Source organism: Lonchura striata, chromosome 7 (genome assembly GCF_046129695.1).
Source record: "Lonchura striata isolate bLonStr1 chromosome 7, bLonStr1.mat, whole genome shotgun sequence".
Taxonomy (NCBI): Eukaryota; Metazoa; Chordata; class Aves; order Passeriformes; family Estrildidae; genus Lonchura; species Lonchura striata.
In genome coordinates, this window is record NC_134609.1 from 25,383,347 (window position 1) to 25,399,371 (window position 16,025).

At 34.4% G+C, this 16,025-nt stretch overlaps 1 protein-coding gene across 3 annotated transcripts in view; it reads left to right on the forward strand.

The window, feature by feature from the left end:
- Window positions 1-16,025, forward strand: part of ATRNL1 (attractin like 1) — a 431,352-nt gene that overhangs the window by 179,132 nt on the left and 236,195 nt on the right. For all 3 annotated transcript variants that reach the window (XM_021537269.3, XM_021537270.3, XM_021537271.3), the window contains exon 24: window positions 750-907. In XM_021537269.3, coding sequence (XP_021392944.1) covers window positions 750-907 — 158 coding nt within the window. The remainder of the gene's footprint in view (window positions 1-749; window positions 908-16,025) is intronic.

Consider the following 16,025-nt stretch of genomic DNA (forward strand, 5'->3'; position numbering starts at 1 on the left):
GTGTATGCTGATAAAAAGAGCTGCTTATCTATTTTTTCTCCAACTTTGAACCCCATTACTCTTCTTTGTTTTAATTTAGACAGTTTTTCTGAATTGGCTCTATTGACTTTATGAAAACACATCCAAGGAGAGGCATGATGCTTAAAATGAAATAATTAAAAAAAAATGTTTTTAAAGAAGGTTCAGAGTTTCCCTTAAACTCATTAATTTCTTAATCAATGCATATCTAAAGTACTTCACCATACCATAGTTAGTAAACTATTTATTCCTTTATTTAACTTAGCTCACTCATTTATTTGCAAAAACTGATAAATGTTTATTACTAGTTATATTAATAATGCTTTCATGAACAATTAGAACTTGACAGCAAAAGTGTAAGAAGTAGACACATTCCATTTTAGATTTTAATGAGCTGTTTATTGAAATGAAACATAAATTATGGTGGAAGACATTTTATCTGTTAAGCTGACCATAATAACTATCTTGTAAAATTCATGTTACTTCTGTCACTTTTCCAATTTGCATATATTTTTTAAACCAAAGTAAAAATTTCTATGAATTTTCTGTATGTATATGAAATATACCTAATGTGCCATGTAAACTATAGGAAGAGGTTGTTTTAGATGAAGACGCCAAAAGCAATTAAAGATTTATGTTTCTTATGCAAATTTACTTTGACATCTTTAATGGTGATTAATATTTTTCTCAAATATGTATATTTACACTGTAGCTTTAAAATTTTTTTTTAGCTGGAACAATATCTGGAGAAGAGATTCCTGTTGTTTCCAAGGTTAATATTAAGGAATACAGAGACAGCTTTTCCTGTGAAAAATTTAACTTTCGAAGCAACCCAAACATCACTTTCTATGTCTATGTCAGCAATTTCTCCTGGCCAATCAAAATACAGGTTAGTGACTTCTTTGTGCTTTTAGAGACATTTTTATTCCAGCTTTACATTGAATTTCATTATTTCATTCATGCAGTAAGTATACAAATAGAGTTATTTGCATGTTGTATTTTCTGTGTATAATAATTATATTAGGATTAGTGTGATTTTAAGGCTGAGCTGGACAGGGCTTTGAGCAGCGTGGCCTGGTGGGAGGTGGTGCTGCCCATGGCAGGGCAGTTGAAATGAGACAATCTTTAAGGTTCCTTCCAGCCCAAACCATTCCAGGATTCTGTGCTTTAGCTTTTAGTAGTGAATCAGACTTCAGGCTGTCAACTTTAAAATCTGAATTTAAACTGTTGAACACATGTGTTTAATTGTAATATAACTTCAGCATTTAAACACAGAAAATGGTATACAAATCTGTATGTACCTGGTATTTAAATGTAGTCCTTTGTTAATGATTGGCTGTTGGAGCCTCTGATTTTTTAAATGTTGAGTGGCTGTATCAGATTGCAATATCACAGACTTCATTTAAAACTGAGTATAGTTTATTAGAATTTATGTTCTTCTTTGACTTCATTGGAATCAATTTAATTCAGCATTTTCTGGAGCACTGAGATACTCTGCAGTAGCAGACTCAAAAAAATCAATGCAATCATGATTCCTTCCTGGCCTGTGATGTTCCAGCAATATTTATAATTATAATTACTATGACTGCACTTGTGAACACAGCATCCCCTGCATCAATGAAGGACATTTTTATGTGGATGAATGGCTTTTGACTACAACTCCCTTACAGAATTAAGTTTTAAAAATTAAGTTGTTAAAATGATAGTTTCATAATTCCTGATTATTTACTTCAGAAACAAGTACAAGCTCAAAATACTTTGCAGTTAACCATAAAAATACCCTACAAAGTTTCCATTTTAGTGGGAAAAAAACCTACCATATTTTTCTAAAATACAGAACCTTACTTTATGTGTCTGTGTATAAAAATATGCATAAATATATCTATTAATATAAATATAGACATACAAAATATATTCTATCTGCATATAGATAGATATAGATGATAGATATAGATATAGATGTAGATGTAGATGTAGATGTAGATGTAGATATAGATGTAGATATAGATGTAGATGTAGATATAGATATAGATAGATAGATAGATAGATAGATAGATAGATAGATATTATAAAGTGTCCTGGATTAAAGCAGTCATCTGACTAAATTGTCAGAGAAATGTTTTTCTTTTATTAAGCAAAGCTAGAGTTGTCTTCATCATACCTGAACAGTGACTGTAAATATGTTTTAATGGTGTCAGAGCATGAATTTATTCAGTTTGCTAACACTTATGACTCTATTAGTTTATTAAAAAATATAAACAAACCCTGAAGAATAACTGCTTTCTTTTAGTCTTCATATTAGGGATGTTTTGCATTCTCTCCCACTTCCTAGGGCTAGAACAAGTCTAGCTGCCAAACAGGCTCCTTAAACAAATCCATGGAGCAATATCAGCTGTAAATGCATTGCACTCTGCTCTCACCTTTACCACTGGAAGGTGGCTGTACCACCATTGTAAGACAAACATTATTAAGGTGATGCATTCTGAGACGTGCAGCTCTGTGGCAGATGCTGGCAGATCTCAGCTCCCCCTTGTGCTGTTCCCACTGCAGCATAACACCCTGATGAAGGGAATCCCTGATCATTGGTTACATCCTTCCTCTTTTGTTTTAAATCAGGGTTTTCATTGTCTACCATGGTTATGCAGTTTTGGGATTTTTTTTAATATTTCTTTTTGAAGCACCTTGAAATTCATGTTTAGACAGTTCTGCCTCAGATGTGATTGTTGCATTCCTGTCCTGTCCTTATGCCATCTAGAAATTAAGTTCCTCAATTTTGTGCACCAAAAAGGTCCAGCTGGGGAAACTCTTTTAGGATTTTAATTTTGTCCTCTACATTTGCCTTCCTAAATGAACAAGATTATTATTTAGCTCTCAACCTTTTTTATGCTGTAATTTGTTATTTTCTGAGAAAATATCTGAAGTTAACATTACCAATATATGTTTCTTGTGTTTGGTACTCTAGCAGTAGGATAAATGGAGCAGGGAGCTTTTCAGAGAAAACAAGTTTTGTTTTATATGCTAAGTTTATAATTCTGCATGTAGTAGAAATTTTAAAAATATATGCAACCTCCTATGCCTTTGGGCTAAGAGAAGGAAATCATGGTTCATTCCAATCCAGAGGCTAAGGTTTCCAAGTACAGTACTAAATCAGGTCTAATAGTTAGGATCTTCTACATCTTCATCTCATAGCATACCAGATTTCACCTTCATAACAGGCAAAAGTGGTTGATACTTGCCTCTTTTCACTGCAGCCCTTTCACTGAAATGGCCACACTGCATTGGTCATACCACGCTGGGAAAACCTGATATTTTGTGTTAACTGGGTACTGAAGGCTTCATTTAATCCTGTTAGACCCAAGGAAACTATTGTGGCTTCCTTTAGAGGTATTCTGTTCATTTCATAAGTAAGGTAGCAACATGAAATTTGGCACATGCCTTTAGCACAATGCTTTTGTAGAGGACTAAGTACTCCAGCACAATGAGCATTTTTCAAGTACAGTCTGAGTACCAGCCCTCCTGTATTTCCATTATTCATCACAACTTGTGAATACGTAATATAAAACCCGAGTTCCTAAGGAGGCAGAGCTAGTGACCTTACTTCCTTTTAAACTGGTATTTGAAGTAGTTATTGATGTTATTACCACTGGAGTTATTGATATGCATTTCACCACTCTGCTCTTGTGCCTCCTCTTGTGCTGGCGCTGGAGCTGAAATTGCTGAGGTCTTTCATTGGGAGGATTTGGGTGCTGGAGTTACTGCTCTTTTCTTTTTCTATAGGAAAATAAACAGCCCTCCTCATTATACAAGACATTTAGGTTCACTTTCTGTTAAAGTCCCCTATATTTTCTCTGCTTTTGCATTCATTTATCTCCAAGATTTTCCTAAATTGTCCATCCCAGAAGGTGATCGTTTATTGGGATCAATGGCTCACAGCTGCTTCCTCAGCTAGTTTTATTATTCATATTACCTATTCAACAAGCTTGGATTTTCTTTTTCCAAAATGTTAATAAATCCCTGGTGACTCTAAAACAAAATATCTTCCTAAGAAACATGATTTATTGGCTTTGAAAAAAGGAGATGTCATGATTGGTGTCAATAAAAATAGGTTTTTAAGGTGTATTGGTCTGTGATAGGCAATCACCCATTTCATTGTTGTCACTGGTGATCCCAGTCATCTCAGAATACAAATTCTTCAGCACTGGTTAGCAGTGAATTACTTGCCAAACATAGAGACTATGCAGGAAATTCTCAGTTCCTTTCAGCTGTACTGCTGTGCTCTATTGAAATCTTCCACAGGTTCCCATCACCCTTCTGTCCATGGGCACACAGCTGGGTGATCTCCACAGCCCTCAGGGGAAGACATTGCATTTAAATTTCCTGATGCTAAAGGCATTTTATTTAGCTGTAAAATCTCTTCTTCCTTGAGGGAGGAAGCAGAAAAGTGACTTAGTTGCATAAGGGGTCATTAGAAGGGTGGTGTTGTGGGACATCTTCAGCTTAGAGCTGTTTCCACAAATAGATGTACTGTCTATTGACCTGGCTGTGAAATGGGCAGGTGCCAGATTTTCCTCAGAAGAATGTAATAGTTATACACTGGCACACAAATGTTGGATAGTTCCCTTTGAATTACTCTAACAGTTTATACCACACTTTTTCTCCATTTCCTTTAATTCAGAGTTGCTGATGAGTAGGAATGGATAAAGACCCTTACATTTAAATGGTGAGACTTATATAAACCACAATAGTTTCTGCATCTTTTCAGAGAAAATCTGTGTAAATTATCTTTGTTAACAGATGGTAACAGAAGTGTCCTAATAAGAGGATGTTATTAGCATCCACACTAAAGTTTGACTGTCTTTGACAGTCCCAAACCTTTAGGTGTATTGTGTCTTTTATATCAGTTAAACAGGACTCCATGAGAAAATGCTCTTGCCTTAAAATATGCTAGATTTCTGAACAGAATATATGGCAAAGCCCCATAACTTGTTTCTGCTCATTTTTATTTTATTTTGAGAGTCAGTATAATTCAGACTCCGCTGGTAATGGAATTTGAAGGCTGTAACATTTATTGAAAAGCAGTAACTCAGACTCTAGCCAGCACCTCAAATAGTGGTCAATGGTCCCTGAAGTAGTAAGCAGTCATAAAGCCTGGGCTTCTGACAGCTATGCAAATATTAATAACAGCAGTCACAACATGTTCTTCAATCTCAGGAAACTAATTTTATGGCAAGGGATTTTTGTAATTTAAGATGGTAACAGATGTATTTTCTTTTTTTCCATAATTTTCTCCCATATTCTGGAAAGCAGTGCCTGCATATGAAAAAGCAAATACCCTTAAAATGCTGTCCTGGCTGTTGGTCTGATCGCTGTCCCTAAGGACAGCAGTGACATCTGTGCTTCAGGATCAGCTGCATTCCTGCACCTGTATCTCTTTGTAACAGTCAAAGTTGTCTGATCTCAACTTGTGCCTGAGCAGCAAAATTTTCTCCCAGTTTTAAAGCTGAATCTGGAGATAATAATAACTGTTGTACAAGTTATTTCCTTTCTCCCCTGAAGTGTAAATGAAAGGTTCACAAGTGTCTGAGTTTTAATTGGGAGGGTCACTTTAAATTGTAAGGTTCAGCCTCAGCAGCAAAGCACTGCCTGGCAAAATAAGGTTTGTGTTTAATGAAAAAAAAAAAAAAATCTTGTTATACATTTTTGAACGTAGCCTAGTTAAACTAACATGTTTCCACAGCATAAAACAATTACAGTTGCAGTGAAGTTAGACAGGATGTTGGTGTACATGTAGAATACCCTGATGTGTTTGAAGATGTTTAATATTTTTAAGCAGGTCTACTTGGAATTCTGTTTTTTTTTTGCACTGTGGTTTCTGATGGAAATTGTCTTTAGCATCCTGTATTGGTTTGTAGATCAGAACAGAATAATGAATTATGATGAAGATTTACATTTTATTTGTATGTAGCACAACAGATAATTAAAACTACTTCATATATAAACCTTCAAGTGATTTTTTAAAAGTTGAAACTCGTGTTCTTTCAGTTTACTGGCTCCTGTTTCAGAATTGATTTTTTCCCTGTTAATAGCCTGTGTGTAGCAACTGAAGGAGGAGGGTAATGTAAATCAAGAAGCATATCTACCCTTGTAATAAAATTCACTGTGTAGTATAATTTATTTCAGTTTTTTGTTTTGTTTTGGAATTCATTTGAATTTTTAACATTCATGAGTGACTTACATATTGTAAAAGCTCCAAGAAGTAAAACTTGTAAGTCACTGCGATTAGAAGTTACAACAGTATCACAAACCTAATATCTAAATTAACAAATAAAGGTCAGACCTTTTTGGGTTTTAAGGCCTTTCTGATGTTTGCTAAGGTCAAGATTGTGGACCCTTTGCTTGGAAAATGTGTATTTATCCACATGTAGCTGTGTTTGTAGCTGTGCCACCTGTGATTGCATGCCTGAATTTAATCCCTATGATTTATGGTGAACAATTCAATTTCTAAGTGCCTTAATGGTTTTCATAGAAGCTGCTGAGTAACCGCATATAGCAATGTAAGGAGACACTATAATTCCTGAAACACTAAACAGGTATTGATGATGAAGTGGATGCATTAACTTCCAAAAGAACTTTGATGTTTTCTTATAGTAAATATAAAATCCCTCTATTAAAATAGGTTTGAAAGTAGTTTACCAAGAACAAGAACCTGGGAAATCCATTGAACTATCATACAGTGACAATTCTGTCAGAGCAGAAGAAATAAATGGAATAGAAGACAACCGACAGGGTGGATTTGTTTATAGATGACTGAGGTATAGTCTAAAATGGACATATATGTGTAGTTTCAGTTTTCAGTAAGGATGATGATATTGATCATTATGAAAAGGCAGGATTGATAATAATAATAATCATTAACAGAGAAGCATAGAATCATTCTGGTTGGAAAAGACCTCTAGGATCATTTAGTCCAACATTTACACTGTCAAGTCCAACACTAAACCACGTTCCCCACTGCCACATCTACACATCTTTGAAATGACTCCAGGGGTGTGACTCCACCATTGCCCTGGGCAGCCTGTTCCAGTGCTTGACAACCCTTGCTATGAGGACATTTTTCCTAATATCCAATGTAAACATCCCCATTTTCAACTTGAGGCCATTTTCTCTCATCCTCCTTTGCTGTGAAATTTATCCTCAACAAAGCTGGATGCAAAATTTACGTTTAATGTGCTCACATTATGCATCAGGTCCTATTGGTCCTGGGCTCTGAAGGAAGAGGAGTGGCAGTTCCAAAAGCAGGAGGGGTTGGGAACATGACACTGAAGTGCAAATGCAAGTTCCCATCTGAATATACAAAGGAAGTGATCCAAATAACAAGAGATTTAGAAGAGATTTTGAAGTAAGGTTTTTAAAGTGTTTAGTATTTTGGTGGCTTTTATGCATTGAATATAAGCATTTAATTATGCAGGGAATTAGAATGAAAGAATGTGTATCTAAGGAAACAAGGGTCTCCATAAGATATCAAAAGGCTGCTCATGATACATTTGTGCTTCAATATTCAATATTCTGTCAAAGTAGCTCATCTAATCACCTGTCTGCTCATGGTTTTTAGGTTGTTAAACAGCAAGAAGTCTGGAAATTCAGGTTTATATCTTCCATAGCATTGTTTTTTATATATGATCAAAATGTATTAAATTGAATTTTTGGTCTATAGTTATGTTTAGGAAAAAAACCCAAAACAACTCTTAAGTGGAGAAATTAAAAATTATTTTAAAATTGAAATCAGGACAGCAGCATGAAGGTAAAGTTTCATATGCTTCATTGCTAGTATCTGAAGCTAAACTCAGTTCTGTTTTTCAACACATTAAATATAATTGTTAAAATTCTCAGTCATAGCTACATTATTACAGGTATATCTGTTACATGTACAATTACTGCATTTTAGAAAGTCTTGAAAATTACTACTCAAATGGGGACTGCTACAGTAATTATGGGTCCTTTTTTCTTTCTAGACAATCAAATATAATGCCAGAAACCTACCAGTTCTTGTCTTGGAAAGTGGACTATCTATAATATGTATCATTTATTTTCTTGGAATTGTAAGGTCAATTGTATGGAGAATAAATCCCAAGGCTGTATAATATTCCCCAATGCCTTGATGTGCCCAAATCCGGAAAATGCAGATTTGTATTAGCATTCTGGAAAATTAATTTACTTTGTATTAATACCCTGGAAAATGCTCAGTACAGCATTTTCTAAAATGCTTCCCATGAATCCTAAGATATTGCTAAAATGAGAAAGTGTTTCCTGATTATTAGATGATACCTCTTTTACTTTAAATGATGCCAAAACAGTTAACATTAGTCTTAAAATGCACCAGAACAAGATTGCCAACCATATCATGACAACTTCCACACCACTCCAATAAATGTAGATATTCATAATTCTTCCTGGTACATTTCTTTTTCCAATCACCCCAGAAAAGGCCTAATATGAGCCACCAGAATATCTGTAAATATTTAACATAGCTGATGTATTTCTGAGAAAGCAGAGGCCCTGTTAATAGTTCATCTGATGATTTAAGGGAACCAAAATACATAATTAAGAGATAATTAGTCCTCAGTGATGCATAGTTTTAATTGGTGTATAATTTGAACGTCTGAGATAAGAACTCGTGTAGCTGATGTGCCAGTTGTGTAGGGCTTTCTTTTCCAGGCAGACTGAGGCATGGTGGTTGTATAACACAATAGAGATGTATAGATACTGTATTTGCTAATAAAAATTATCTCTCTAATATGTTTAGCAAGTAGATATTGATGTTTTTTCTCCCTGTAATCTCCATTTTTCTTATGTATTTAATGAAGTAAATTTTAGTTAGAAAATTTAGAATGCAATAAAAAAAAAGTTTGCTTCCAGATAGCTTATGGTTTTTCAAAACTTTTGATTAGCTATAGAAAAATAAATCAATTATTCATCTTGGGATTTGGGGTGGGAATGGTGGGGTATAAAAACCTTTTGTTCAATAACAAGAAAAAACCACTTTAAAATATTAAGATTCTCCCTGAAGAAAACATCTATGCCTTGCTGAACTGCAGAAGCCTAGAAAGGTCATACACAGTGGCTTCAGAATTATTTGAAAGTAAATGTTTGGCTCTTAGGGGATCAGAATGGAGATAGGAAGCTGGTGGGAGAGAATAGGTATTTTCAAACTATTTATCGTGACTGTCAGAAACTCCTTTGTCAGAAGGATTAATACAACTTTAGTTGCCCTCTGTGATCAGGATTTTATAGAAAAATGTGGGCAATGTACAGGGTTTGTGTTTCTTGTATCTTTGTTTAAATTTGGAGTTCTACCAAATTCATGTTTTTCAACATTTCTCAGTAAACAAAGTGTCAGTGGCCAGAAATCAGTTTTAAAACTTCTGTGTAGGGGATTTGTGAAGAAAACTTGAGTGTCTCACATCTGCTGAGCAGTGATGATGATGATGATGATAAGCCTCACCACCAGTGCAATTTTTTTTTTTTTTTTAATTAAGATTAAGCAGACATTCACACTTAAGAATGGTTATTTTACTGAACCAGTGTTTCTGGTGGCACTCTAATGTGTAAGAGTTACTGCAGTCACAGATGCAAGGAGTTGAACTTCATATCTACTGCTAGAAACAATCCTTGAGAATGGAAAATAATTGCCATATATTGACCTTTAGGAGCTCTCTAAGGTATTTTTCTTGTGGTGGTATTTTATTTATTTATTTATTTTTTTTTTAAAGCTTGATATTAATCTCTGAACCATTTGGCCAGTGTAATAATTTCTGTGATGAGACAACAAAATGAAAATATTACTCAGTGAGACTCCAGGATTTAAAAAACCAAAGCCATTCTGTGGTTCCTTGTACTAAGTAATGCATAAATGGGTTGAGCTGAGCTAACCCCTGTGAATCTATGAGGAAGTCATAACTGACAAATGCTTTTCCTGAGAAATGCAAAAGGAACAGCACAAAACGTAGAAGAGTCACAAGCTCTTTGTTTATCAAGAAGAGAAGCTCAGATCTGCAAACTTGGCTGATAATTGGACAAATTCTGGGGAGGTGCTGTGCTCTCTGTTAGATTGTAGTGTGAGTGCTCACTTCTTCAGACTGTAGAAAAGGATGATAGGTTCACAATTCTGTTTAGTTTTATTGTGAAATGCTGATTGTTTTATTTGGAAATGCTTTAAGGACCTTTAAACTGTGATAATGATGCCATTTAAAAAATCTCTTGCATTCTTTTTTATCTGGAAGTTAATGCATTTTGAAGAAAACTAAAAGAAAACCCATAAGCTGCTTGTTCTATGTTAGACAAACATATTTTGTGCCTTCAGGGAGACAGTACAATTATCAGACACAGATAGCCAGATAAGCATATTAAGCAAGAGGATAGAGAGCTTGCAGGTCATCTGCTTCTTTTAAAATCTGGCTTTAAGTGCATTAGTTACTTGTCATTACTTTTTCATGTAAGCACTTGATTTCATTGCTACCTAGGTGTTACATCTCATAGATGATAAATCCAGAAGGGGCTGCTTTGGTCATATAATTTGAAATGAGACATAAACTAAAGCATAGGCTTTCATAAATTAATTGCAGTTTGAACTAGACCATATACTGGAAAAAAAAAAAATCACTCTTGTCATCCTAAATGTTTCTAAAAAGGGGATTTGCACTGGACTTCTGCTACATAGTTCTAACTGTAAATTATTTCCACCGTTCAAGAATAGTTGAGTAATGCTAAATATAGTTTTCCAAATGCTACTCTTGAAATATAATTTTGTGCTAGAAAGGAGAGCTTCCTCCTATAAAGGATATGATATTGTTGCAAATTGCATATACTCTATCACCCTTTTTTTGGGTTTTCTCTGAACCCTCCAATGTTTCAGTATTCCTTGGGAACTGTGGGAGCCAGAATTGGGTGTGCTTTTCCAAGTGTGATTGGATCTGTTTTGGATGCAGAGTTAATGATGTACGTGATGGGGCAGAAAAAGGGGTTTTCAGCAGCTCCCTCCTGTGCTGCTGAGGGAAGCAGAGCAGCCTTAGCTCCATCTTTTCTACTCTTTCTTCTTGTGACTCCAATCACAATCCCTTTTGCTGCATTCTGTAATTTCCTCCATACACCCAGGAATACCATAGCCCCTTCATCACAGCACTGGGAATTTAATAATTATCTACCACAACCCCAAATGTTTTTTAATGTCACTAAGTCCAGAATAACATCCTTAAGAAGGATCTTTATTCATTGATTCCACATTGCCAAATCCAGTTTTACTACTACCTTTCCCTTATCCTCCTATGCACATGGCTTTGTAAGTGACCTATTATTTTCACTTTCTTTCCTCAGTATGCCAAATAAAAATATATTAATGATGATATTGTTTTATTGCAAATTATTGACGGAAGCTTTAAATAGCACTATAAAACTAAGATCTAAGAATCATGCGGTGCCTTGCATTAGAAACACATTTATAGAAATGTGAATCTCTATTTGCAATTACATTTTACATTAGTTAAAAGTTTAATAAGTGCCATGCTGAATTTTTATTTTAGTTCCTCAAAGTGGGTGTTTTGTCAGAAGGATTAATACAATCTCTTTACATGTAGAAACTGGAAAATATCCAGAATTACTGTAAGTTCTGTTGCTCATATTTCTTGTGAGGAATGAGTTAGGAGATGCAGACACAAGTTGGAGTGCAGCAATCTCCTGTGAAAACATGTAAGATCTGCTGGTTGTACAATACTTGTTTGGAACACTTATATTCTTAAAGCTGATATAATGAATTTTTAGACAAACATACTTTACAGATTTTTCTATTCTACTACTACATTATTATTTATCTTACATTATTTTTTTTCATTGCTCTCATCTTTCATTGCTAGCTTTTCATTAACAGCCATCACAAAAAACAGGGGAAGATGAATTTTGTGTCTTTCTTTCTTTCCTTTTTTGTTTTTGTTTCATGATGTTCTCCTTTTACTTTCTTGTATTTTCTTTTTATTCTTATTCCTTACAGTGACAAGAAAAATACGCAAGACTGACGTTGTTACAGATTGCAGTTTTGTTAAAATTGCCATATTAACTACCAGGCCAGGTAGTGAAAACCCATTCAAGCTGTCAGATATTCTCAAATGAGTAAATAAAAGCTGTTTGTATGTGTGTAGAATCATGATTACTCCTTTGTCTCCTAATACCATCTTAGTGCAGGCTTTGAATTGTTTTCATTTAAGGTAATTTTGCTTTTGTTCTGTTCTCAGTGGTAGGGGCTGGGAAATTCTCTGGTGCGTACATACGAGAGGTTTCCAGAAATGACTAATTCTCATAGATAAAAGTTTTGTTTTAGTTATCTCTAGTGGAAGTGTCAGAATTTGTGACTCTGGAAAATAGAACAGTTTATAGATGAACCTCTCAAGGTCTGAGGTTCAGCTCTCTGCTCAGATCAGGGCAAACTTCAAAGTGAGGTCTGATTGATCAGATCCTTGTCTAGTAATTTTCTTTCCTGCATCTGTTGGAGGTTCTGTCCATTAAATCTAATCCTTTCTGTGCACCTCTGAGAAAACTCTGAGTCCATTTTCTCTGCAACTTACCCATCCTTTCTTTGCCCTTTCTTTAAAAATTCAAAGTTAATGAGTTCTCTGTGTAGTAAAATGTGAATTCAGTGAATTTGCAGAAGACGTTAAGATCCATACCAGGAATTCACTGCAATTCATTGCATTCTCCTTGAGAGTGCCTCCAACCCCCAGGCTTTAAAAAGAATGAAAATAGTTATAAATTTGAGGTAATTGTTTTAAATTATTTGTTGTGTAATATAAATGCAAGACAGTTTCTTTTGGTATTTATTCAGCTGTTGGGCATTTTAAGCCAAATATTTATATATGCCTTCATAAAGAAAAAATATTACTTAATTGACATCTGGATAGCATCCTTATTTTCCCCTTTTTGGCATAATTTCTTAAATATACATTGTCAGATTGAAAATTTGACAATACTTGTGTCCAGACCAGAGATTGAAAAGAGCAAGAATGGAGTACTTCTCTAAATGGTTCAAATCAATTCTCTTAGAGGTGTTTTCCAACTTAAAAGACACTATGAATATTATTCAGTAGCAGCAAGGATAAAACGGGGGGAAGAGTGTAAAACTGCACTTAAACTGAAATATAAGGGTAGAAATATAAAATTTTTTATTGTTACTGTTAGACTTTGCATCGTAGGAGGTGAGATATCAGTGGAGAAAGGATTCATAAAATGTTTATTCAGAGGTTTAAAAGGAACTTTTTGGCTTTCTCATTGGGGATGTACTATTGTTCCACTGCTGAGCATGAGCCTGGCATGAATGTGTCACTGCATCCATGACAAAATTAAGGCATTCAGCGACATTGTGAAGTGCTTTTGTGAGCTCTTGGTTGAGGATTCAACAACAGATGTGCCTAAGTCACAGAGGTATCAGCACTCTTGTGGTTAAAATACACATGCACCAGTAAGAATAGATTTTTGCCTTTTCTCTTGCTCTCTTAGGCATTAGAAAAGGCAAAAAATTATTTAATTCACTTCATACATGTATTCACTACTATAAGCTGATAATGCTTTTTTTGTAAAGTGATTATCTTGTTGGTTTGTTGGTTTTGTTGTTTTTTTTTTTTTAATTGATACTTCATTTATATTCTGTGGGCATTAAACACAAAACTTGATTTGTTTTGAAAATCTTTTTTAGCTGTATTCATCTATGGTAAGGCAAGTAGTGGGAAAGAAAAATCAATGGTTGCTGTATTATTTGCAATGTAATCAATTCACTTCTCCATTCTAACTAGAAGAGGCATCCTGAGGAGCTGGGAAAATTACCCTAATCTGATATGTTTGGATCTTTGTTTCCTTGTGAAGACTGATACTCATCTTCTTAAATCCACTTCCTTTGAATTTTGTTTAAAGTTCACATAGATAAGAGATACTTGAACACATCTTGAACATGGATATAGTCACCCTATCCTTTTGACAGTACTTTGTCTTGGTTTTATTTTGGCTTCTCTTGATTCATTTTCTGTAGTCATTATTTGTACCTGAACAATGTCTAAAATTATGTGTTTGAAGTAATTTATGGAAGGGAAGGAAACAGTAACTTTTCAGTCATTGGTTTTCCTGCATACTAAGTGTTATTCTATCCAACTTTCATTCCATTATTAATATTTTCATTAAAATAAATTTTACTTCTTTTTACTAACTGCTGATGTAATTAGTAATTTACAAAAAGTGAAGGGCTATAAGCTTTTTCTGCTGGGTTTCCAGTCATGCAAATACACATGGAACATTTAAGTGTTTTTCTGACATCTGAGCCTATATCTATATAGGCTCAGAGCTGACAGTAATCTTTTCCATTATCAGGATATGTTAAGCCTGAAACCATTTAAGCAAATGTCTTCATAATGTCATATATCTGTTTAAAAAAAACCCAGATTTTCTCATGCTTTGAACTTAAAATAGTTTCACAATTCCTCATTCTGTTTAGACACGTTTGTTACTGTGCAGCCATTGCCTATGACATCAGTAGCTCTTCATTCTTCCTGGTGTATATTCCCTGTTTTGTATTTATACATGGCAATCCTATTCCCTGCAAGCCTTTTAGCTGGCTAAGCAAGCTCTCTTCTTTGTGTTTAAAATTCATTTTCTGTCCCCTCCCAGCCACCCTAATGGCTCTGCACCTTCCGCTTGAGTCTTCAGTAGAATGACAGTGCAGGGTACAGTTATTAGTCTGTCAAAACATCCTTTTGCAGCTAGAAGATTAAATTGCACAGTACCATTGTCACTGTTACAATTTTGGTTAGTCCATTAAGATGCCTCACATTCCATTTGTATTTTTCTTTATGCTTGGCTGCTGTCGTTCAAGGAAGTTGCTTTAGTGCTGTTTGTTCTACACCTGTTGTAGCCAGATGGAAAAGGGGAAGGACTTATCTTTAAATAAAAATAATAATAGTAATAATAATAACAATAATACTCTCATAAAAATTTAACCCGAAATAATAAAATTATTTTGGTTGAGGTGACGAATTTAAATTATATTTTAATATCACAGAATTGAATCATTTAAAGAAACCAGTGAAATCTGAGTGCCTAATTTCAATGCATAGATGCTTTGTCATATGAGAACCAGTGTGAATTTATACTCCTGAGTTTGCAAATACTCTATAAGATCATTAACTGGTGTTTCATCTGTGGGATGTTTTTGCATGGTTTATCATTCACAGTGATAAATTGCATGATCATCATGTTGAACCACCAATTTCTCTTTAGGTCCACTCACATGCTGTCTCCATTAGCACAAATACCGAGTTACTGAAGTTGCATTTACTATGTACAAAATACTTTGTGTGTGAATTTTTATTTCTCTGAAATAACCCATGGTTGAATTCTTGCTCATATTTTTAATTTGTTTTTTTGGGTCTTTTTATGATATTTAAACATTACATTTGTTTAACCCCAGTCAGTGTGGCGTAATGAAGCAAATTACATTGGTGGAAGGGATTTTTAATTTTAGAATTTTCAGTTTAAACTAATAATTATAGAAGATACAATAGTGAGAATTTACTAACAGTATGATATTAGGTGTGTTAAGGTTAATTGTGTTTTTTATCAGAAAGGACTTAATGGGAAATGCTACATCATTGCAATAACATTTCCAGGGTTTCTAAAGGGAAAGATTCAATTGTTATTATTCTACACAATGTTAATGCTATGTTTTTAAAGGCTTTTTAAACCTACAACACAGTGCAAGCAAGTTATTTAAATGATCATACTAAATTATATTACACTTTAAAAATTCTACTGCTGACACCTGTTGCATTAATAGTGTTCAAAGAGGAACTCAGGATACAAAGAGAACATAATGAAAAGGCATAAACCAGGATTTGTTCTCATGAAGAACGGTGTTTTAAATAAAATTTTTAAAGCAGTCCTTTTGCTCTACTCAGCTGTTCCTGGTTTCAACTTGAGAG